Source organism: Coregonus lavaretus (genome assembly GCF_964263955.1).
Source record: "Coregonus lavaretus genome assembly, chromosome: 2".
NCBI lineage: Eukaryota > Metazoa > Chordata > Actinopteri > Salmoniformes > Salmonidae > Coregonus > Coregonus lavaretus.
This window is the reverse complement of record NC_139989.1, coordinates 8,185,339-8,211,979: the sequence shown is the minus strand read 5'-3', so window position 1 is coordinate 8,211,979 and position 26,641 is coordinate 8,185,339. Positions and strand designations below refer to the sequence as shown.

At 40.8% G+C, this 26,641-nt stretch overlaps 1 protein-coding gene across 1 annotated transcript in view; it reads right to left on the bottom strand.

The window, feature by feature from the left end:
* Positions 1-24,788, bottom strand: part of l3mbtl4 (L3MBTL histone methyl-lysine binding protein 4) — a 136,341-nt gene extending 111,553 nt beyond the window's left edge. Inside the window, exons 1-9 of the mRNA XM_084144360.1 lie at positions 24,718-24,788; positions 16,379-16,470; positions 10,013-10,098; positions 9,832-9,886; positions 9,462-9,550; positions 8,163-8,267; positions 7,521-7,656; positions 4,364-4,455; positions 602-753 (exon numbers count right to left, since the gene is read on the bottom strand). Coding sequence (XP_084000486.1) covers positions 602-753; positions 4,364-4,455; positions 7,521-7,656; positions 8,163-8,267; positions 9,462-9,550; positions 9,832-9,886; positions 10,013-10,081 — 698 coding nt within the window. The 5' untranslated portion in view covers positions 10,082-10,098; positions 16,379-16,470; positions 24,718-24,788. The remainder of the gene's footprint in view (positions 1-601; positions 754-4,363; positions 4,456-7,520; positions 7,657-8,162; positions 8,268-9,461; positions 9,551-9,831; positions 9,887-10,012; positions 10,099-16,378; positions 16,471-24,717) is intronic.
* Between the last annotated feature and the right edge of the window lie 1,853 nt (positions 24,789-26,641).

Sequence of the window (26,641 nt, the reverse complement as noted above, 5' to 3'; positions counted from 1 at the left end):
GCCCATTTTTGGATTGCGTAAACAACAACAGTAATTGTGTGATGGCAGGGATGCGAGGGTTGTGTTCCAAACATAACATCTACAACTGTGATTGCTCTAGTTCTTCAACAGCACAGCTAGGAGAGGTAGAAAAAAGCACCTTATAGATGAAGACTCTTCTTTGAGTCATAAAAGTGCATTGAAATTACTTAGGAACTGTGCACACTTTGGAGAGGTGTGTGGACACATGGAGACACCAGTTAGTCCTCTCACTCAAACCCTTGTCATTTTTTTGTCTTATGTTGCACCTACCCCAACATTTTCCAGGAATATTCTTATGTTACTGAATGTATCCAGAGTATTTTCAGATTTCGTTATCAACAAATGCGGCGAAATGTACAGTAAATGTAAAATGCACATAAAATCAACAGTGTAATGTTTGGATTCAGTCTTGTGTCAGGAGAACTGTTGTGTCCCCCTAATCTCCAAACTGTTCCCTTTTAATTGCTACCATGCATATGCATTTTCTTATTTATTCTGTAAGAAACATTTACATTTAGCCCTATCCATATAGGCCAATTCCCACAAGTGTAAAGGGTTAACTAAATTGCGGGTGTCTCACCAGTAGTCGTAGGTGTCATCCCAGTTGTCAAAGTGAACCAGGAAGCGATTGTCCACGATGTCGGCCACCGAGGCCACACACACCAGGCATGGGTTCTTTCTGTCCACTGCCTCCAGTTTCATGCCCACCTGAAACTTAGAGGTGCTCATGGTCTGTTGGCACACAGAGAGACACATCACAAAGGGCTTAATTCTTTCTGACTTTAAACTTAAAAGAAGAAATCCTGCATTCACGTCAATGGAGGATTTAAGTAAATATTGACGTAGCATACACAGATTCTGCCCTTAACCCTTACGGAAAAACCACATGAATTTCACATGTGATCACATGATTTTATGTATAGCAACATGTGATAACTTGAAACTACACATGACAACATTTGAGCACTTCATGTGACAACATTTGAGCACATGTGGAAACATGATCTCATGTGAAATAAATTTGACAAGATGGGGATGGAACATTTTTACGTGATACCCAGGTGCCAAATGTCATTGAGAATATTTTACTTTTACTGCAGGTTGTCTAGTTCCCGGTTTGTTCCAGGGATGTCCCCAAGAACATTTGTAGGATATTCTTAGAATGCTGTGTCATGGTCCCCTGGAGGTTTTTGTCTAGTTGCAGTGAAAATACAGCAAATCTACAACAAGTTACTGTATTTTTACAGCTAAATTAAAGTGTTCATGTTAAAAGGACAGTAAGACAGTAAGACTCAACCTCACTTGGGATTTGAACTCACAACCTCTTGGTTGCTAGTTACCTGAAGTTCCTGCTGCGCCACCAGGTCTATGGGTATAATGGAGACTGGCTATACATACAGTGCCTTCAGAAAGTATTCACACCCCTTTACTTTTCCAAATTTTGTTGTGTTACAGCCTGAATTTGAAATGTATTACATTTATTACATTTAGATTTTGTGTCAATGATCTACACACAATACCCCATAATGTCAAAGTGGAATTTTGTTTGTAGAACATTTTTGAAATTAATAAAAAATGTAAAGTTGAAATGTCTTCAGTCAATAAGTATTCAACCCCTTTGTTCTGGCAAGCCTAAATATGTTCAGGAGTAAAAATGTGCTTAACAAAGTTAAGTTGCATTTCGTGTTCAATAATAGTGGTTAACATGATTTTTTTATAACTATCCCATCTCTGTACCCCACACATACAATTATCTGTAAGATCCCTCAATCGAGTTGTGCATTTCAAGCACAGATTCAACCACAAAGACCAGGGAGGTTTTTCAATGCTTCGCAAAGAAGGGCACAGATTGGTAGATGGGCAAAAAAAACAGACGTTAGAAATATCCCTTAGAGCATGGTGAAGTTATTAATTAGGCTTTGGATTGTGTATCAATACACCCAGTCACTACAAAGATACAGGCGTCCTTCCTAACTCAGTTGCCGGAGAAGATGGAAACTGCTCTGGGATTTCACCATGAGGCCAATGACGATTTTAAATCAGTTACAGAGTTTAATGGTTGTGATATGAGTACACTGAGGATGGGATCAACAACATTGTAGTTACTCAACAATACAAACCTAAATGACAGAGTGAAAAGAAGGAAGCCTGTACAGAATAAAGATATTCCAAAACATGCATCCTGTTTGCAACACGGCACTTAAGTAATACTGCAAAAACAAATGCAAAGAAATTAACTTTTTGCCCTGAATACAAAGTGTTATGTTTAGGGCAAATCCAACACAACACATCACTGAGTACCACTCTTCATATGTTCAAGCACGTTGGTGGCTGCATCATGTTATGGGTATGCTTGTAAATCAGTAAGGACTGGGGAGTTTTTCAGGATAAGAAAGAACTGAATGGAGCTAAGCACACACCAGACACTGGGAGATGAATTCCCCTTTCAGCAGGACAATAACCTAAAACACAAGACCAAATCTACACTGCTTACCAAGAAGACAGTGAATGTTCCTGAGTGGCCGAGTTACAGTTTTGACTTAAATCTGCTTGAAAATCTATGGCAAGACCTGAAAATGGTTGTCTAGCAATGATCAACAACCAATTTGACAGAGCTTGAATAATTCTGAAAAGAATAATGGGCAAATGTACAATCCAAGTGTGCAAAGCTCTTAGAGACTTACCCCAAAAGACTCACAGCTGTAATCGACGCCAAAGGTGCTTCTACAAAGTACTGACTCTGGGGTGTGAATACTTATGTAAATTAGATATTTCCATATTTCATTTTCAATAATTTAGCAAATATTTCTAAAAACATGTTTTCACTTTGTCATTATGGGGTATTGTGTGTAGATGGGTGAGAAAAAATATTTAATCATTTTGAATTCAGGTTGTAACAACAACATGTGGAATAAGTCAAGGGGTATGAATACTTTCTGAAGGCACTGTAGTTGCAAACATACATTTTTGCACTTCCTAAATTACATACAAACAACTTGAAGGTGTTATTTCATTAAAATAATATAATATGCCATTTAGCAGACGCTTTTATCCAAAGCGACTTACAGTCATGTGTGCATACATTTTTATGTATGGGTGGTCCCGGGGATCGAACCCACTACCCTGGCGTTACAAGCGCCATGCTCTACCAATTGAGCTACAGAGGACAAATGTATGCAAATGACAGTATGCTGCTGTATTCTGATTTAAATTAGTGTAAAACATCTTGTGTAATTTTGTATTATGACCACACTTGGGCCTTAAAGGGATACTTTGGGATTTTGGCAATGAGTGCATTTCTATGTCTCTGTGTCCAGTATCAAGGAAGTTAGAGGTAGTTTCGAGAGCCAATGCTAGCTAGCGTTAGCATAATGACTAGAAGTCTATGATTACCTGCTAGCATGCTAGCATATACCTATAGAATTCCAGTTATTGTGTTAACGCTAGTCAGCAATTGTGCTAGCGCTAGTTAGTGTATTTTTAAGGAAGCTGAGATTTACTTGGAAATCAGTCATTGACAAGAGGTTGTGTTCAAATCCCACGTTGAATAAAAATTACTGTATAAATAAACACACACAATGTAGTCATGTATGTCAAAGTGTGTCAAATATGTAATTTGAAAACACTATGTTAAAAGTCATGTGTGTGTTTCATAATGACACATTTTTCCAATAACACGTTTTCACATGTGAAATGTCACGTAAAGTGTTCCAAAAACACATTTTCACCAATGAAAAGTCACATGTAGAGTGAAATGTGAAATGTCACATGTGAAATGTTCCAAAAACACATTTTCACATGTAAAATGTCACATGTGAAATGTTCCAAAAACACATAAGAAATGTCACGTGAAGTGTTCCAATAACACATATTTTCACATGATTTCAGATGTGAAATCATGTGGTTTTCCACATGTGAATCCATGTGGTTTTTCCATAAGGGAAAGGTTTGAGCGCACAAACGTTGAGTTTTAAAATGAGATATTACCATATCATTTATATTTCCCTACGTCATTAAAATCAAGCAGTATCTCGCCCTCAGGGTAATACTACTTTGTACATACTTACATATGCCAATATAGTGGAAATATTGTGGCAAGATTTGAAAATCCTCTACTATTACTACAAGTCAATATATATTTCAGCTTTTGTCACTGTAAAAAACGACAGGAAGTAAAGTGGTGCGTCTCTGCCGCAGTGTGGAGGGAGCTTTACAACAGCCACTGGGACACATTGTTCTGTTCTGCTGTGTGAATGAAGGTCAGCATTTGGCCCCGGCCGTCTTTACAGGAGAAAGTAGTGCTAAGCCTCCATTGACTCCCGCACCCCAACCAAGCACTTACACCATTTTGGGATTTAAACAGATTCTTTGGTGCAGCTTGAGCGTTGCAAGCCTCTTGGTATTTCTCCCAGTTAAACTCGCTTTCATTGTAGCCTGAAAATAAATGGTGCAGAGAGAGAAAGGGTGAGAGAAAGAGGGGGAGAAAAAAAAAGGGAGAGAGAGAACGAAAGAAAATAAAAGGGGATTAGGGTGTTGACATATATTGTTGTGCCAGGCGCCCCTTCGCTGGTAAATCGTTGCTGCCATTCCAAAAAATATCATTATTTATTTGTATTTATTTTATATTCATATGTATTTTTTATTATATACTGAACAAAAATATAAACGCAACATGCAACAATTTCAAAGATTTTACTGAGTTCATATAAGGAAATCAGTAAATTTAAATAAATTCATTAGGCCCTAATCTATGGATTTCACATGACTGGGCAGGGCCGCAACCATAGGCCCACCCACTTGGGAGCCAGGCCCACCCACTGGGGAGCCAGGCCCTGCCAATTAGAATGAGATTTTCCCCACAAAAGGGCTTTATTACAAACAGAAATACTCCTCAGTTTCATCAGCTGTCCCAGTGGCTGGTCTCAGACGATCCCGCAGGTGAAGAAGCCGGACGCGGAGGTCCTTAGCTGGCATGGTTACACGTGGTCTGCGGTTGTGAGGCCGGTTGGACGTACTGCCAAATTCTCTAGAACGACGTTGGAGGTGGTTTATGGTAGAGAAATTAACATTCAATTCTCTGGCAACAGCTCTGGTGGACATTCCTGCAGTCAGCATGCGAATTGCACGCTCCCTCAAAACTTGAGACATCTGTGGCATTGTGTTGTGTGACAAAACTGCACATTTTAGAGTGGCCTTTTATTGTCCCCAGCACAAGGTGCACCTGTGTAATGATCATGCTGTTTAATCAGCTTCTTGATATGCCACACCTGTCAGGTGGATGGATTATCTTGGCAGAAATGTTCACTAACAGGGATGTAAACTAATTTGTGCCCAAAATATGAGAGAAATAAGGTTTTTGTGCATAAGGAACATTTCTGGGATCTTCTATTTCATTTACATTTACATTTTAGTCATTTAGCAGACGCTCTTATCCAGAGCGACTTACATTTATTTATTTTTTATTTTTTTTATACTGGCCCCCCGTGGGAAACGAACCCACAACCCTGGCGTTGAAAACACCATGCTCTACCAACTGAGCTACATCCCTGCCGGCCATTCCCTCCCCTACCCTGGACGACGCTGGGCAAATTGTGCGCCGCCCCATGGGTCTCCCGGTCGTGGCCGGCTACGACAGAGCCTGGATTCGAACCAGGATCTCTAGTGGCACAGCTAGCACTGCGATGCAGCGCCTTAGACCACTGCGCCACTCGGGAGAAACATGGGACCAACACTTCACATGTTGTGTTTATATTTTTGTCTAGTATATATTTCTGCCGAGACATGCTTTTAAAGGGATAGTGCGAGATTTTGGCAATTAAGAGATTTTGGCCCTTTTTCTTCTCACTCAGTCAGATGAACTCATGGATACCATTTTTATGTCTCTGCGTGCAGTTTGAAGGAAGTTGCTACCTAGTGTTAGCCCATTTACTTTAAGTCTATGGGAACAGCTAGCATGCTAACTGTTCCCATAGACTTTCACTCATTGCGCTTACGCTAGTTAGCAATGGCTCGCGAAATTTCCTTCAAACTGCATGCAGAGACATACAAGTTCATCTGAATCTGGGTAAGTAGTATAAGGGCTTAGTTGCCAAAATCTCGCACTATCCCTTTAAGATCAGTGAGACAAGTAACAACATATATTTGTTGCAAACAGCGAGCAGTGGTGCAAATAAAAGCCACGAGCGCACGCCCACCGCTTGCTCCTCATCATCTCCCTGCAGTGCAGTGGCGCGCATCAGTTATATTTCAGATTGTTTCAACATACCGTAAAACTTCAATTAATAGCCCAGGCGTTTATTTGCTTAAATTACTGGACACAACAGACGCTTATTGGAGACAGGCTTCTATTTCCTTAATGCACACAGCTTTTGCTCATTTGCATAGTTAATTGTTTAATTCCAGCATTCACTTCCAGCATTTTCATATATTTCTTAATTTCCTGCACTAATGTGTTATCATTTACACACTGTGTCACGTTTCTGTTGTCTTAGTATGCCTAAAAAATTATAATAAATAAAGAAGAATTCCTTGACAGAATAATTATTCTCCTCTTTGACTGTGCATATTCTGCAGTTCTTACTTTCGCCACTAGAGGGTGACCTGATGATTTTTTGGGGGGTCTTTACTCCCGAAGATGTTGACTGTTTTTGTGCTTGCCAGATAGCTAGTGGCTGTTAGCAGCCAATGGCTAACAGTTTCTTACTGGCGATAAAATCAGATGATTGCCATCATTTTGTTTGAGTCATTACTGAATTATGTAATGTAACAAATTAAACATTAAACCTTGTAAACAATTCATGGTAACCTCCTAAACAATAAACCGGGCGTTTACTTGAAACAGGTGTTTATTTGCTGAATGTTTGCCGTTGCCTGACTATTAAAAGGGACAGGCGGCTATTTGAAACTCAGCGTTTAAGTTTTACTGTAATTCAATTTGCATGCATTTTGGAGTAAGTAGAATGTCCTTTTAAAAAGTCACCAGAAGTGACCTTCTCAGTCATTCTAATAAAAAAATCTCACAGGGGGGCATGCCCCAGGACCCCCCAAGCACTGACTCCCCCCGGTACCACAGCTGCTGAAAAAAATCCTAGGGGAAACACTGTGCCAGGTACATTAAATGATTTGCTGTGCTTTGTAGTGCAACAGACTACCGTGTACTAGCGATACATGCTGATAGTGTGGAAATAAGATGAGGCCCTTGAAAGAAAATTTCTCCATGCATAGTTTATAGCCCATTCTCCTGTTCTGAAGTATATTTAATTACGATTAAACAAGCACAATCTCTTACAGAGAGCAGAACTGAGCTCAGATAAACCAAGCTGTACTGAGCTGGCCTGGGTCAACCATAGTTGCTTGATTTGAACCATGTTGACAAGGACCATGTGAAAATAATATATCAGAGCCAGCACAGTTTGGTTTGGGTCAGCACGATAGTCACGAGTCACAGTGAAATGGGTAAAGACAAAAGGGTAACAGTGTGCTGATCTGCTGTAGCTCACCTTTTGGTGGGTGGAGCTGGTGTCCTGTCGACTCGCACCATCCGGCTGGCCTGATATCCGGAGAGTCTGCGTTTACCCAGAAGTCATAGCATTCGGAGTAGCTGTCGATGTGGAGCCGTAATCGGTAGCCGATCACCTTTGAAAAACAAAATACAGTATTATGTATGGATGTACATGCGGTCCCTATCCCAAACATCAATCCACGGCATGATGTCATTCTGCTTTGTATTCCCATGACTAATACAGCAGGCTACTTGCAGGGCCTTGCCCTTAACAGCAATACTTTTTTCCACTGCAAATCATATGAGACTTTGACGCAATATGATGTTTGCTAATGGAAATACAACAACCGACAGCTAATGTCAATCTTGTACATTTGTAAAGTGGTCGATGTCATACGCACATCCCAGGTGCTAAGGTCTTGTACAATTAAACACAAAAGGGATGACATCAAAAACAGATCGACAACACAAAACTACCAAGGGCCTTGTTAGTAACAGTTAAGGGCAATCATTTCCTCCACCCAATACAGTGCTGCCTGGACTGCAATCACAGATCCAATTACAGTGTGTGACCGGCCCAGTGTGCCCTTGGTTGAGGCTGGTCTGGAGCTGGGCCAGCTCCCTCACTGTTGCAGCTCACCTCTGCCACGGACAGGACGCAGAACATGGAGGGGTGCAGAGGGTCGATCCCCTCCAGCCTCATCCCTGCCTTGAAGCCACTTCTGCTGGGGGGGAACGACTGGCCCTGGGATGGAGGGAGGGAGAGAGGGATGAAGACAAAGTGAGAGAGTGTGGGAGAGGAGGAAAGAGAGAGTAACAGAGAGAGAGTGTGATGGAGACAGCAAAGGACATATAGAGAGTGAAGGAGAGAGCAGAGGAAGCGAAAAAGGAGAGCATGAAGAATAAACCCAAATATTGGTGAATAAAATATCCTCTCTAGAAAACCCATACATATAAGTCATGGCGGTTGGACCACCACGCTGAAGTGTCTCAACAGCACGGTTGCCATAGAAACGTGTGTTTGTGCCTCCGACGGAACAGATGTCCCGTCAAATCCCTTCATAGAACATTTCATCCGCCGCACCGCGTGTTTGTAGCAGAGGAATTAGTTCAGCATGATTCATTGTCAGGGAGAGAGAGGGGGGGACTGGTAAACAGTGGAGCATTGCACCAGGCAGCAACTCTCCTGTAAGGAACACACACCAAACACACTGCTGGTACAAAGGCTGGATAAGTCCTATAATGGCATAGGAAACACTGCCCTATAAGTCTTGCATAGCCAGATCACATACCTCTCTCTCTCTAGGAGAAGCTAGAAGCCTGGCAGGTGAGGCTACTCACCTTTAGACTATACGGGTTCTGGGGGCAGTGGCACACCTTGATATTGTAACTATTTTAGTGCCAATTCTCAAATCCTTGCTTAATCTGCACTGCGGTCTAATAGGTGTGCTGCGACAGAGAAGTCCCACTGTCCTCAAAGGCAGTCATTAGAAACAATAGACACCCTGGTGTCCACCACACACACACTCACGATCCCACACGCACACACTTGGGTTTTCTTCTATTTTACAGGCCCCCGTCGGCACATTAGAAATAAAATAAACAGATACATTCACATTAATCACATGGAGAAGATAGCGTTGCAGTATAAAGTAAACCATGTAGTTTAAGGTCCTCAACATCCTTCCTTTTAAATCAACAGACTATGTTTTTAACATCATGCAGCTAGCTTATGGCCTTAAAATACAAACCATAGCTTTATTGCCTGTATAGTTTAGTAAATTACATCTCGGACTGAAAACAGACTGAAACGGAGGGACTACCTGAACTTTTGTCATTTTTGCTAAATGTTTTGCTACAATGTGCCCTAATGAATAGGACTCTGGAGTCAGGCTATAGTAGTAGATAGACCTACTGGTTGATGAAAGGTGATGCTTACCTCAGTGAAGAGTCTAAGGGGAGCTGCTATGACCTTCTCCTCTCCCAGGTACTGATCCCACGACCATGCCTTCTTCTTACCCCTCACTGCTGCACACCACATTGATCTGAATTACACCTTTCCTTATAACACCATAGGCCAGATTCCCAGACCCAGATTAAGCCTATTCCTAGTCTAAAAAGCATACTCAATGGAGAACTCCCATGTGTGTAAATTCATGTAAGCAGTCTAAATAGCATTTGACAGCGATTCATAATTTTATTTCAATTTGAAACATGCTCTGTGCATTCATATCAATAAGCACTAATAATGTAGCATTCAGTTATGATCTAATTGTTGTGTTAGTAGCGTTGAAATTTCAAGACTTTACCTTGTGTGCTGGTCACTTTGTTCTTCATTTTTACTGCGTACTCGTTTGGTCTCTCCTGAAATGACACAGTTGTTAGTTTGCTGACAGAAACTTCAGCAACACTTAACATTACAGCCAACAGGTATAATGTTGTCAGGATATGATAATGAGCTCAGGTGCGGTCAGGTCCAGGCCTACTCACTCTTAGACAATATTCCTCCGCCACGCCCTTGCTGGAACTCCTTTTCTTCCTATCCTCTGCATGCATCATTTGACAGAGGATCGATTCTACAACAACATGATATACAAACACAGGCCATTTGAATGCAAAAACAAATCAATTACTATTTAAGTTCCATGGTGTGCGTCGCTTTAAGTTGAGACATCTCAATTTACTCCTACATGTAAGAACATCTTTTGCATTCTATTTTCCCTCTGAACAGACTCAATGAAAGCCACCCACATTCCTTTAATAAAAACATAAAAGCCCTTTGAGGTTTACCCATATCAAGCAAAGCAAATGACATTTTACATCTTACATGTACTTTAATTGTTCACTGGGCACATAAGCAGCTTGGCTGTCTTATTGCCTGTTGTAGGAAACAAAGTGGAATGCTTTCTCTCGAGCCCTAGTACAGTAACAACCCCATGATTACTGTATAAAGAGAGGACATGAATGCAACTCTTTCTGCGGTATATGATGTCAATTGGATTGAGTTCCTGGTAAGAGATAAAGACTGCTTCCCATGAAAGTCAAATTAAGTGAGAGTTGGATCTGTGGCGGAGGGGCGGCCGCAGCTGGAGGGACCCGGATTTCCCAGAAGGCAGTGGGAAGCAGTGACTGTTCACCTTCCAATGCAGATTCATCGATTGTACTGTAGTTGCCCGGAAACAAAATGGATTCACTACACTCTGACTCCTGTATATTACTTACTGTATATCAAATAGGGTTTTGAATGGATTTACACTGAGTGTACAAAACATTAAGGACACCTGCTCTTTCCATGACAGACTGACCAGGTGAATCCAGGTGAGCTATGATCCCTTATTGATGTCACTTGTTAATATATGAAAATGTATGCACTCACTAACTGTAAGTCACTCTGGATAAGAGCATCTGCTAAATGACTAAAATGTAAAACATTTTAAATCCACTTCAAATCAGTGTAGATGAAGAGGAGGACAGGTTAAAGAAGGATTTTTAAGCCTTGAGACAATTGAGACATGGATTGTGTATGTGTGCCATTCAGAGGGTGACTGGGCAAGACAAAATATTTAAGTGCCTTTGAACAGGGTATGGTAGTATGTGCCAGGCGCACCGGTTTGACTGTGTAAAGAACTGCAACGCTGCTGGGTTTTTCACACTCAACAGTTTCCCATGTGTATCAAGAATGGTCCACTACCCAAAGGCCATCCAGCCAACTTCACACAACTGTGGAAAGCATCGGAGTCAACATGGGTCAGCATCCCTGTGGAACGCTTTCGACACCTTGTAGAGTTCATGCCCCGACGAATTGAGGCTGTTCTGAGGGCAAAAGGGGGTGCAACTCAATATTAGGAAGGTGTTCTTAATGTTTAGTGCACTCAGTGTTTACGGCTTGCAGTTGCTCTGACAAAAAAATGGTTGCTCTCTGGCCTTGTTGCACTGTGTCATGGGGCTCTATTTTGGTCTGGCGCTAAGGAGGCGCAAGCAACAGACGCATGTTAGTTTTCAATTTCATGTGTAAAAACTGGCGCACTGGCATTTTCCAGCCCTAACACCAGGCTCTGCAATTTACCTGTCTAACATCAGCTCACTTGCGCTGAGGTGGGAGGGGTGGCAATATTTGAGGTGTGTCTTTAAAAACAAGCACAAAAGTGACAATTTCATGCAGCGCTAATGGGATGTTCTAAGACCAACATAAAGCAGGTCTTAAAAGGTAACGCAGTTTATAATTAAATGGATTTTGAGAGCGGAAGCGCAGCCTATCTAGCCATGACGCACAGTGCCCATGGGAAGAGAGATGTGCCTTTTGAGCCGATGAATCTCGTTTTTAGAAACATTAAAAAAAAATTGGGGGGGGGGGGTGTTCCTTGAAGCTGAAAATGTCCCAGTTCTGGCCTGCATACTCACCAGACATGTCACCTATTGAGCATGTTTGGGATGCTCTAGATCGACGTGTATGACAGTGTGTTCCAGTTCCCGCCAATATCCAGCAACTTGAAGAGGAGTGGGACAACATTTCACAGGCCACAATCAACAGCCTGATCAACTCTATGCGAAGGAGATGTGTCGCGCTGCATGAGGCAAATGGTGGTCACACCAGATACAGACTGGTTTCTGATCTACGCCCCTACCTTTTTTTAAAGGTTTTTGTGACCAACAGATGCATATCTGTATTCCCAGTCGTGAAATCCATAGATTAGGGCCTAATTTATTTATTTAAATGGACTGATTTCCTTATATGAACTGTAAGTCAGTAAAATCTTTGAAATTGTTGCATGTTGCGTTTATATTTTTGTTCAGTGTAGATTACAGGAAGATAAGCCTACTTTTGCATGTTTCATTGACTTTTTTGTAAATAGGGATCTTTTAGCCTATAGTTTGATAAAGGGGTTGATTGGACATTTTATCACGCAATCCAGTCTCTCTACAAAGCACCAACTGCCTGTGTGCATGTTAATGAATTTCATACAGATTGGTTTCCCACACCCTCGGGTGTAAAACAAGGAGATGCCTTATCACCGACTCGGTTTGCTATGTTTATTAATGATTTGGCAAAATAAACTGAACCGTTAAATATTGGAGTAAGATATGATGAAATGCTAAGTATCCTCTTATATGCTGATGATATTATTTGGTTGGCAGAAACTGAACAAGACCTGCAGAATGTTTTATTTTGTACAGTCAATTGGTGAAAAAGATGGAGACTCATGATCAACCAGAAAAAAAACACAGATAATGCATTTTAGAAACCCAGGTAGCAAGATAAGTGTTTTTCAGTTTTGCTTTGGTGAAGGAATTCTTGAGTTTTCTAGCAATTTTAAATATGTGGGTCTTTATTTTGATGAACTCTATGACCTTTTCATATCTACCCTGGCCAACTCAGCAAGTAAAGCTCTTGGGAGAGTTATAGGAAAAACAAAAACACTCAAAGATATTGGTTAAGCCACGTATTCCAAACTGTCTCAGAAACGCGTGTGTCCTTTTCTGGACTATTCAGCAGGCGTGTGGGGTGCTAAGAGGTAGACGACATTAACTAAAGTATGTGGACACCTGCTCGTCTAACATCTCATTCCAAAATCATGGGCATTAATATGGAGTTGGTCCCCCCTTTGCTGCTATAACAGCTTCCACTCTTCTGAGCAGCGGGGGCTTGCTTCCATTCAGCCACAAGAGTGAGGTCGGGCACTGATGTTGGGCGATTAGGCCTGGCACGCAGTCGTTCCAATTTATCCCAAAGGTGTTCGATGGGGTTGAGGTCTGGGCTCTGTGCAGGCCAGTCAAGTTCTTCCACACCGTTCTCGACAAACCATTTCAGTATGGGCCTCGCTTTGTGCACAGGGGGCATTGTCATGTTGAAAGAGAAAAGGGCCTTCCCCAAACTGTTGCCACAAAGTTGGAAGCACAGAATCGTCTAGAATGTCATTGTATTCTGTAGCGTTAGGATTTCCCTTAACTGGAACTAAGGGGCATAGCCCGAACAATGAAAATCAGCCCCAGATCATTATTCCTCATCCACCAAACTTTACAGTTGGTACTATGCATTCGAGCAGGTAGCGTTCTCCTGGCATCCGCCAAGCCAAACGTTTTTTAGGTTAAAAATAAAATGTAATAGATCTAAGCACAGGCAAAATCCTAGAGGAAAACCTTGTTCAGTCTGCTTTCCCAAAGACACTGGGAGACAAATTCACCTTAGAGCAGGACAATACCCTAAAACGCAAGGCCAAATATACACTGGAGTTGCTTACCAAGATGACATTTAAAATGGTCCTGAGTGGCATAGTTACAGTTTTTACTTAAATCGGCTTGAAAATATATGGCAAAACTTGAAATGGCTGTCTTTCAGTGATCAACAACCAACTTGACAGAGCATGAATAATTTTTTAAAGAATAATGTGCAAATATTGTACAATCCAGGTGTGCAAAGCTCTTAGAGACTAAAAGCCAATTTATGCTTGGGCCGAAAATGTGGGGTGTAACGCAATTGCGGAGCCTCCAGAGGCATGCAGAGGCCAAATTGAGCTCCGTACCGCATCGCCGTGCGCTGCCCAAATTTTGTAACAATGCGGAGGGCTCCGTATAGCTCCGCATTTACATGATTGGTTGACGGTAGGTGGGGGCGGGAGGTCCAGTATAAACACAAACTCACTTCCTTGACAACTTCCTTCACAACAGCTCTGCACAGCAAAGCGCAAGAAGTATAAATGCCCTGATTTCTGCAGAGGCCGTATCGCAGTAAATGCTGTATGGCCACTGCAGACGTTGGAATGACCATGCAGAGCCTTTTACCCAGAAAGACTTGCAGCTGTAATCACAGCCTAAGGTGATTGTAACATGTATTGACTCAAGGGTGTGAATACTTACAGTACCAGTCAAAAGTTTGGACACACCTACTCATTCAAGGGTTTTGCTTTATTTTTACTATTTTCTACAATGTAGAATACCAGTGAAGACATCAAAACTATGAAATAACACATATGGAATCATGTAGTAACCAAAAATGTGTTTAACAAATCAAAAGATATGTAATCTTTTAGATTCTTCAAAGTAGCCACCCTTTGCCTTGATGACAGCTTTGCACACTCTTGGCATTCTCTCAACCAGCTTCACGAGGAATGCTTTTCCAACAGTCTTGAAGGAGTTCCCACATATGCTGAGCACTTGTTGGCTGCTTCTCTTTCACTCTGCGGTCCGACTCATCCCAAACCATCACAATTGGGTTGAGGTCGGGTGATTGTGGAGGCCAGGTCATCTGATGCAGCACTCCATCACTCTCCTTCTTGGTAAAATAGCCCTTACACAGCCTGGAGGTGTGTTTTGGGTCATTGTCCTGTTGAAAAACAAATCATAGTCCCACTAAGCGCAAACCACATGGGATGGCGTATCGCTGCAGAATCCTGTGGTAGCCATGCTGGTTAAGTGTGCCTTGAATTCTAAATAAATCACAGACAGTGTCACCAGCAAAGCACGCCCACACCATCACACCTCCTCCATGTTTCTCAGTGGGAACCACACATGCGGAGATCATACGTTCACCTACTCTGCATCTCACAAAGACACGGAGGTTGGAACCAAAAATCTCACATTTGGTCTCATCAGACTAAAGTACAGATTTCCACCGGTCTAATGTCAATTGCTCGTGTTTCTTGGCCCAAGCAAGTCTCTTCTTATTATTGGTGTCCTTTAGTAGTGGTTTCTTTGCAGCAATTGGACCATGAAGGCCTGATTCACGCAGTCTCCTCTGAACAGTTGATGTTGAGATGTGTGTGTTACTTGAACTCTGTGAAGCATTTACTTGGGCTGCAATCTGAGGTGCAGTTAACTCTAATGAACTTATCCTCTGCAGCAGAGGTAACTCTGGGTCTTCCTTTCCTGTGGTGGTCCTCATGAGAGCCAGTTTCATCACAGCGCTTGATGGTTTTTGCGAATGACCTTCATGTGTTAAAGTAATGACGGACTCGTTTCTCTTTGCTTATTTGAGCTGTTCTTGCCATAGTATGGACTTGGTTTTTACCAAATAGGGCTATCTTCTGTATACCACCCCTACATTTTACATTGTAGTCATTTATCAGACGCTCTTATCCAGAGTGACTTACAGTTAGTGAGTGCATACATGTTGTTGTTTTTTTCATACTGGCCCCCCGTGGGAATCGAACCCACAACCCTGGCATTGCAAGCGCCATGCTCTACCAACTGAGCTACACGGGGCCCTACCTTGTCACAACACAACTGATTGGCTCAAACGCATTAAGAAGGAAAGAAATTCCACAAATTAACTTTTAACAAGGCACACGTTTTAATTTAAATGCATTCCAGTTGACTACCTCATGAAGCTGGTTGAGAGAATGCCAAGAGTGTGCAAAGCTGTCATCAAGGCAAAGGGTGGCTACTTTGAAGAATCTAAAATCTAAAATATATTTGGATTTGTTTAACACTTTTTTGGTTACTACATGATGCCATATGTGCTATTTCATAGTTTTGATGTCTTCACTATTATTCTACAATGTAGAAAATAAAGAAAAACCCTTTGACTGGTACTGTATGTAAATGAGATATTTCTGCATTTCATTTTCAATACATTTGCAAATATTTCTAAAAAAATGTCAAGGGGTCTGAATACTTTCCAAATGCACTGTATATCTGGGACTATATGTAAGGTGTGTGAGAAAAATAATCAATTTAATACATTTTGAATTCAGGCTGTAACACAATAACATGTGGAATGAGTCAAGCAGTATGAATACTTTCTGAAGGCACTGTAACCACAACATAACCTTATATGTCCATCATTCTGATCATTGACCACTGGTACCCTAATGTTAAGTGAACTCTCTAGTGGTTCAGTGAACCTCCAAAGTGACTCACTGTTTGGTATGTGCACCCGCCCAGTCTTCCGGCCAATCAGGGACTCCGTCTCTGAGCTTCCATTCCAATCACTTTCTATGTCTTCAGCAGATCTATTCGAAGCCAGGGACAGAAAACAACAAAAACACATTGGTTCGGAATGACAGGCAAACATGCAATAGTCAATTAATGCAATGCATTTAACTTTGCTTACACAACAATTCATGTATTCATGTGTCATATTCTGAAAACTAGAAACAACTACTTGTGAGGCAAAGTCCTCTGCTATCTAGCGTTAACAGTGTCCCCAAAACCACCTAAAGATTTAATTTAACAACGTTTATTTATTTTTTATCAATAAGGTTTGTTTATAAACTACAGCTTAAACAATACTGCAACACTGCTCCCATGTTCTCCCTCTAAAAGCCACTGCATTCCCAGGCAGTCAATATAACCTTCCATATTAGATATTAATTGGTGGAGTGACGGGAAGGTCTCCAGGAGGTGTGACAGAGAGAGGGGGAAGGGAGCTAGTGCTTGACGAGGTCTGAAGGTCAGTGGAGATGGAGCTGATCTGACTGCAGCCTCTCTGATTAACTGGGAGAGGGTGGCTGCCAAGGCTCTGGGCATGGGGTGGCGCTGCGTGGCGTAACCCTCCCTTGCGGGACTTCATTGATCTAATTGTTTCATTTGACAGTGAAAGAGCCACCAGGAGGTGTTTGATGTGTGTGTGCCGTACAGAAGAGAGTGGAGAAGCCCAGGTTCGTGGGAGTAGAGGCGAAGAACTGAATCCTAACCTGCATGCGCGCATGTAAAGTACAGTAGGGCTAACTCTTTATGTAAATATTGCATTGCACTTCGAGTTTACATTTGAGTCATTAAGCAGAGGTTTCAGCCCACAGCATGTCCTTTGACCTTCAGTAAACAACTACATTCAAGTGGTTGGCAACTGTGCAACCGTGTAAACAACATAGCCTTATTAAGCCCACCACAACACTAAAAGCTAAGCACAATTTCCATCTCCACTGCTGTTATCCAAAGAGACAATTACACACCAGCCCCAGGAGACCAGCTACAGCAACATGCCTTTGTAATGCAGCATGAACTGTGTACCTGACAGGAATTAATAAAGTTATCAACAGGCTCCAATTCCATAGAGATAATAGGATGGATGTTGCCACATTGACCTGACGCTAGGGGGGGAGTTTATTAATGGGCGCTACCTAAAATAGATTCCATTTACCTTGATGGCTTTGATGGAGTGATTCACTACTCCTGGGTATTGTTCATTGGTCACAAATGAGCTCTGTTACACAAACATGCATAAATCTAATAAAGATAATGGCAGCCCAGTGGCCAATACAAGCATACATCATTCTCCAGACAGAGAGAGAGGTATGAGAGAAAGATAGAGAGATGTCGATGGAGCGAAAGAGAAAAAGAGGGAGAGAAAAAAAGAGTGAGCGGGAGAAAAAAAGAGAGGAAAAAAGAGAGAGAGAGAGAGAGAGAGAGACAGAGAGAGACCTCAGCAGCATATGTATAGGTGTGTTTATATGCCCACTGCATGCATTTACAGTAAAGGGACCCATTACATGTTACATTGAAAAATATAACTGAAAGTGGTGGCCATTTTCATGCCTCCACAATGAATCAGTCCAAGACAGCTCCGTCATGAGCCCGGCTCCTTTATGTTGCTTTTGAATAACAAGAAACTGAAATATCTGACACACAGAGGCTGGCCTATTTTTGTTCACAATAACAGAGCTCGCTAAGAGTATCCAATAAACACTGCACAAAAACACCATTCACATTATAATGGAGACTCGACAAAAGTGTTCAGTAGATGGAAAATGGAAAAGCTAAAGCCACCAGCAGGGACATGGGGGAAATATTTTCATGGTTATCTGATGCTTTCAGTGCATTCTTGGCAAAAGGAGGGAAGTGAATCGGTCCTTTCTCAAAGTTTCGCAGCCTCTTCACAACATTATAAACATTTTATGTTTTGCCTGTTAAGGCTTGGTGTTTGTAGTCAATACAAGCCTTTCACCCTAGAGTTAAACTCTCCCTTTGTCTGTTGAGCAGTCTCTCTCGATGTGCTCTGACAATGAGGAGCAAAACAAATCACTGTTCAACCGCCCGTGGGACAAAAGAAAGACAAATTGTAATCTGTCCTAATCTGATTGATGGCAGAGGCCCCTCCGTAGGCTGCCATACAGATGAAATATCTCTGAGACAGCTATAATTGGTCTCCCTAAATTATTTGGGTTGCGACTCCTGCTGCAAGTGGATCCCCAATTATCTCCTGTGTGAACTGAGAATACACCCTGCGTCCGACAGTTGGGGTTTCACAGAATGCTTATAGAACAGTTATGGAATGCTTATTCTCGATTCTGTTATATACATGGCTGAGAAGAGTCATCACCGGCACATTTGAAGCAATGCTGTCAAGTATAGCCTGGTAAATACATACTGTCTGGAAAAGAGAAAAGAAAAAATGAATTAATATAACTAACGATGCCTCATCATACTAGACACTGTGTGGTGGCGTCAAACCCTTTTTCATACATTTACTGCTGGGGAATTTCCTATAAATCACACATCTATTAACTTTTCAAAATGTAATTACTACACAACAAATTTGAGATCAGAATTTTAACACCTATAGTGATAAATGTAACACTTTCTTTGAAATTATATGTGACCCCCCCAAAATAGCGTCAAACTAACACCCCTAGAGTGTTGGTCCTTTACACCGTGGGTGTTGCAAATTCCGACATAAATTAGGATTGTATTGAACAGGCAAAACATTAACTGTGTACGTGACCAATAAACTTTGATTTTATTTGATTTAGTGTTACAGTATTTTTGGGGGGTGTTGTTGTAACAGTGTAGGTTGTAAAGCCTTATTTGAATATTTCCCAGCATGCCTTCCAAGTCAATGTGAGCGATACCAACCCATGACTGTGTTTGTTAGTGACAGAGACATGGTTGTTGCATTCAATAACTTCTAGTCCTGAAGCCTTCACCAAGTGACTGCCTAAGTGAATATGTTTGAATATAAAGTGAACCCTTTATGACCATATATTGTACATTTGATAAGTCCTTTAGTTATGACCTAGTTTTCCTCAACATTGTGGTCTGAAAATCTTGGCTCATGGGCCACATCAGACCTGCAAGTCACAAAAAGCTGGTTTGTGAAGTGATTAGTAATTCCTATCAGAATCCAGCAAACAATTTGAATATTTTATCACCCACATCCTACATTCAGAATGACTGCTATGGTGAAGGACTTGACAAACAAGACTACCTAAAACATCTAAACTGGAGAAACCATCTCAGTAACGGGTGCAATATGTCCAACCCCTTACAGATTGGATTAGTTTGGAAATAGTTTAAGATCAATTAATCAAACAATGTGCATGCAGAAACATAGATATTAAAACAAACTATTCTAAAAATCTACCTGCAACAAAGCATTCTGGGAAAAATGATAGAGGCCCCTCCTAGTTCTTTTTCACTCAGAGAGTTAACGGAAATGAACTGAACACAGTGGAGTAACAACACCACGCAGTGTTGATTCCACTGTGATTCAAATAACACTTCATTTATTCACCACGTGGTGTCAATTTCAATCCCACTAGAATCAACACTTAGATATAACACTCACAACACTTTTTACCATAACACCGAGATTTTAACACTTGCAAATTTGCTGTGTATCTACTTCTTCTAAAGTCTGACTTTTCCTATGCAAGGAAAAAATGTCTAAGCAGTGGAATAAGGCCAAAATATACATTTATATTTACGTCATTTAGCAGACGCTCTTATCCAGAGCGACTTACAAATACATTTAATAACTAGCTTTATAGGCTTCAAACACATTTCTCCTATGGCTCCAATCTCTCCATCCTTAATTTCTATTTGAGGATTATCAGTAAATCCAGTTGATTTTGTCGACGACAGTGTACAAACACTGTAATGCATGAGGGCACTTTGGCTAACGGTTTTGGAGCTTTAGTTTGCGGTATGCTCAGGGAATAGGGACCACCCACTCCCCCCGAGTCTACACAGAATGAGGCTGCACAAATTCGCACATTTTTCCTGGACTTAGCAAATACCCGCATCTCATTTGCTTCAACACAACAAAAGGAGAGAGCCTGGAGGCCATAGACGCCAAACCGAGTCAGCGGAGTGTTATTGTGCCCTGGGTTTTCACTTTTCATAGAAACTGGGATCAAATTTGATTTGATTTGATTTGATTGGGAACTGCCTATCAAAAAAGCCTGGCGAGTGATGAATAGCACACCGACAAGTTGTGACAAAACGTGCCAAACACAATAATTGGATTTCCAACACAAATGACTACAGGTTACGTCCTGTTTTATTCTGTTGCAAAGGAAAAAAGGTGATTTGTTCTCAATCTAAACAATGCTTCCAGACTGCATGCTGGTGGCACTCTCAATAATACCCCTCAAGTGTAGTAAAATTATTCAAAGTCAACGTAGGCTTGATCAATAGTCGGTCTCTGAGGCTGGTGAGAAAAATGTAACTGCCACACATTTACATTCTATTGAAACGGGAGACCTGTTGTTTCAGGACAATCTGCTTTGTCAATGCCATAAAGATATGAGCTTATAGCACACTAATAAGCACAGTATGAAATTGAGCAGTTAGGCTTAAATGTCCTTGGCATACAATGGCAACAAATGTCACCATGTTATCATTCATATAGACTACGTCAGAGTGCATATATGATGAGAATAAATATTATAGATGCAGAACTAGTCCCCTGTAGCTCAGTTGGTAGAGCATGGCGCTTGCAACACCAGGGTTGTGGGTTCGTTTCCCACGGGGGGCCAGTATGAAAATGTATGCACTCACTAACTGTAAGTCGCTCTGGATAAGAGCGTCTGCTAAATGACTAAAATGTAAAAATGTAAACTACACACATTTGTCTCGCTCAGTGCAATATACGTAAAAAATAATTATGAATTATTCTGAAACCCTTTTGTTCTGTACATGAAGGCTACATCATTTAACTTACTTTAATGTCAGACCAGCCTCGGCACTGACTAAGCTACCAGTAATAACTCAATTCAATCTCAAATGAAAATGAATAGGTCCAGTATCTGATAATGCATAGTATCCATGAATGAAGAATACATAAAAAGGCAAGAGATGAGTGGGAAGGCAGAGTAGAAACTTAATGTCTAAAGCATGTCTGCTGCGAGATGAAGTTGAAAAATTGATCTTGATCAATTGAAATGACTTAACAACATCTATTATTGTTTTGTATATGGGTATATAACCAGAAAGCCCATTTACAACTGCTTTGGAAAGAGTGCATTCTCATTCAGTAATCCTGTCAAAGAAAGATAAGACATTAGAGCGTAATCCAATACCAGAGAGACTTTTTCTATTTTAAGGCAATGCCTTTTCTATTTCAGTTGTAAATAACATTTCCAGATACTTACAGCATATATCTCTCAACCTGTTGCATTAGACTAAATAATTACAGCTTTAATGCAAGGATTTGACTGAAATTATACACTTCAGTCACATTACTAGTAATGACTGGTTTCTATAATTGAGGCTATACGCAGAATTGAAATCGACAGTGATTTTTCCTATTGAGGTTGCCAGCATGTTGCTGAAAAATGGCTGTGTGCCCCAGATCTGTGATTTGCAACTAGTGCTATGTCCAAAGCACATCATTTTTAACAAACACAATAAAACTACAACTATAAACCTAAACAGATAAGGTCACTGAAATGTTCTGCGAAGGGAGAGAACCAAGCCAGTACTGCAATACTGAAGTAATTAAGTTAACAAGATGGTCTACGTGACAGAAACCTCTGTAATACTTAACTGTGTGTACTGTACAGTGCCATGATAGCAAATGATGTGGGAAAACAAATGACTTAACACATTATTCAAACTGAATCATTAGATGACTAAAAAACATGAGTCTTACATGACAAGTATTACAATGCATTATAACTGCATCGTAATGCATTATAGTGAGGTGTTATAGCATTGTTTTGTATGCTTTACAGTCAGTAAGAAATGTATCTCTTAACCAGACTGTAGGCTACACAACCTGCAAGACAACTTTAAAGACGAAAATACTTGACTTCTGATATAAAGTGTCCATGTAAGTCAATAAAATGTACTCTCAGCCTCCAAATAACCCCTCATCCATCAGCAAGAAGCATTTCCCCTTCATTTACATTTACATTTTACATTTTAGTCATTTAGCAGATGCTCTTATCCAGAGTGACTTACATTTAGTGAGTGCATACATTTTTTCATACTGGCCCCCCGTGAGAATCGAACCCACAACCCTGGCGTTGCAAGCGCCATGCTCTACCAACTTTCCTTCAGAAAGGAGAAAGTGTTCCCTTCACTCAAATCACATGAGAAGTGCACATCAAAGTTCAAGTTCAATACCACTTCAACAGATTAGAAAAATACATTTTTCAGTTCGGGACAACGATATCAGTTCTACACCATCAATCTCCTCATAAATGTAATATGACATACCGTCTTAGCTTGACAGCAGAAGAAAAATGTAAAAACTAAGGGATGACTTTACAAAGCCCGTGCAACATTCTCTAGAGATCTTGAAGGCACAATGTAAGTTAGAATACGGTTCCACACATGTTGTCAGATAAGATATACATTTACTAACACACCAGGGATAATAAAAGTCACAGTTTAGGTGATTTGTTATTGTTGAATAGGTTCTTCCACTGATACACATAAGCTGAAGAGGGGATTCTCAAGCCAAAACACTTTATTCATGTTTAATCTATGTGTGCTAGAACAGGAAGTGTTGTGTGGCAGCCATAGAGCAGTGTGGAAAGCAGGAAGCATATGAACAACTTCCCGACATCAAAATAAACACCTCAACGATCTATCCTTTGATGTGTCTTTCTGACAATCAATCACTCGACAAGATACAAAATCACTCACCTTCAAAGTGAATGTAAATGATGAAGTATTGAATGGGAATGCCTGCCTAAAGAATAAAAGTTGACGAGTACATGATGTTGTGATGCTATAGGATATACTAGACATAACCCACTGGGCACACACTGGTTGAATCAAAGTTGTTTCTACCTCATTTCAATGAAATTACGTTGACGTCTGTGCCCAGTGGGAAGGGTTTATTCTCTCAGAAATGACAGCAAACAACAGAATAACGCAGAGGTTATTCCTTAAAACACTAATGAGTAGTGTTTTAGTGACTAATAATAATTGAATGACCAGAGAACTAAAGGAAAAACAATATTTGAAAAAGCAATAAAACACTGTTCATAAAAAGGCCTATCTATTCTTATTTTGTTACTTTAGCGACCGTTAGTTTGCCTGTGGTAACATTTTAATGCATAACATTAAAGAAACAAGCCCTTACGTCATTCTTAACTCAACATGTGTATTTCACTCCCAATGTACCTATTTTTTTCTTCAGTTTTCTTCAGGTGAAATTATAAGAGTGCATCAAAACATTTCATGTGAATAGGATAAGGGGTTGACAATTATTAGTAGGGTTGAATGAACATCAGAATAGTATATTAAGAATCAGATATCATTTTATATGCACTTTCTGGATAAATTGCAGGAATTAAACAAACAAGGGTTTGATGTTACAGTGTAATTGAAAACACACTTGACAAGTTGACATTTAGGCCTAAGGTTATACAAACAAAACATGAGAAGCCTTAAACCTGGTCGGCTCAAATAAACAGAAAATGGTGATGTTGTTCAACAAAATGTCTAGGTAATTGAAATATCAGGGCCAAAACAACTATATAAAGTGTCAAGAGGAAACTGACACTTTGTATAAAAGACAGCCCTGAAGTCAAGGAAATAAAAACATGTAGCAAAGCTTCATTAATAACTTGTTACAATTGTAATAAGTCTCCTCGCACAAAGACAGTTGTAACTCTTCACGAAGACACAAAAATCCTAGCGTGCAGGGTTAAGACGAAACATTTCCGAGAAAAATTATAGTTTCACTTAGCTTGACTGCCTTGGTACGCATTGTTTAGCCTACACTGTCGTGTCACATGTTTGGAAAACGTTCCAGCAACAAATTGACTAATACATAGACAGTTATTTCACTTCATTTAGTGGGTCAGTAGTTGAGGGAAGGGGCATCTTATATGTTCGCTAGTTTTATAGGAGAAAACATGAGATTAGAGCGAGGATAGTCATCTCAACGCATCTGAACACGATGGCAAAACCTGACACGCCATTCGAATTGTTTTCGTCACACATATTGGAGCTCCCCTATAGTGTGTGATTGATCATCTTTTAAAACAAAGTGCAGTTGTATGAAATTATGAAGTCCTTACCCACACAGCTGTCGTTTTGCCCCTCAATGTTGTGACAGGCACTGGTGACATGAGAAATAGGGTTCTCTTGCTGCGGTTGTGCGCATGCTCTCGAACAGCCCTCTACTGGAAGAGTCCAAACGAAATATTAGATTGTGATTGAACAGGTGTGAAATATCGTGGCGGGGAAACCGATATTTGAAAAAAGGTATAAGACAAAAAAAAGAGAAAAAGGGATTGTATAAAATGTACATACTTTCTTACTGTAAATATAATTGTCCAAGAAAATATTAAAAGACTAACCAGCTGACCTTTCCTTATCAAGTCACCTTCACCAAATGACATATTTTCAAGTTTGTGTAGGCTACTTACTGTGCTGTTATTAAAACAATCTAATGCAGTTGTGTTTAATTATATAACAGTTTTATTAATAGGCTACCCTTTCCTTTAACTTTCTAAGTCATATAATATGATTGTACGGTCATGGTCAAAAGTTTTGAGAATGACACAAGTATTGGTCTTCACAAAGTTCGCTGCTTCAGTGTTATGATATATTTTTGTCAGATGTTACTATGGTATACTGAAGTATAATTACAAGCATTCCATAAGTGTCAAAGGCTTTTATTGACAATTACATTAAGTTTATGCAAAGAGTCAATATTTGCAGTGTTGACCCTTCTTTTTCAAGACCTCTGCAATCCGCCCTGGCATGCTGTCAATTAACTTCTGGGCCACATCCTGACTGATGGCAGCCCGTTCTTGCATTATCAATGCTTGGAGTTTGTCAGAATTTGTGGGTTTTTGTTTGTCCACCCGCCTCTTGAGGATCGACCACAAGTTCTCAATGGGATTAAGGTCTGGGGAGTTTCCTGGCCATGGACCCAAAATGTCGATGTTTTGTTCCCCGAGCCACTTAGTTATCACTTTTGCCTTATGGCAAGGTGCTCCATCATGCTGGAAAAGGCATTGGTCGTCACCAAACTGTTCTTGGATGATTGGGAGAAGTTGCTCTCGGAGGATGTGTTGGTACCATTCTTTATTCATGGCTGTGTTCTTAGGCAGAATTGTGAGTGAGCCCACTCCCTTGGCTGAGAAGCAACCCCACACATGAATGGTCTCAGGATGCTTTACTGTTGGCATGACACAGGACTGATGGTAGCGCTCACCTTGTCTTCTCCGGACAAGGTGTTTTCCAGATGCCCCAAACAATCTGAAAAGGGATTCATCAGAGAAAATTACTTTACCCCAGTCCTCAGCAGTCCAATCCCTGTACCTTTTGCAGAATATCAGTCTGTCCCTGATGTTTTTCCTGGAGAGAAGTGGCTTCTTTGCTGCCCTTCTTGACACCAGGCCATCCTCCAAAAGTATTCGCCTCACTGTGCGTGCAGATGCACTCACTCACAACTGCCTGCTGCCATTCCTGAGCAAGCTCTGCACTGGTGGTGCCCCGATCCCGCAGCTGAATCAACTTTAGGAGACGGTCCTGGCGCTTGCTGGACTTTCTTGGGCGCCCTGATGCCTTCTTCACAACAATTGAACCTCTCTCCTTGAAGTTCTTGATGATCCGATAAATGGTTGATTTAGGTGCTATCTTACTAGCAGCAATATCCTTACCTGTGAAGCCCTTTTTGTGCAAAGCAATGATGACGGCACGTGTTTCCTTGCAGATAACCATGGTTAACAGAGGAAGAACAATGATTTTAAGCACCACCCTCCTTTTAAAGCTTCCAGTCTGTTATTCTAACTCAATCAGCATGACAGAGTGATCTCCAGCCTTGTCCTCGTCAACACTCTCACCTGTGTTAACAAGAGAATCACTGACATGGCAAAGAGGGACTTTGCAATTAATTGCAATTCATCTGATCACTCTTCATGACATTCTGGAGTATATGCAAATTGCCATCATCAAAACTGAGGCAGCAGACTTTGTGAAAATTAGTATTTG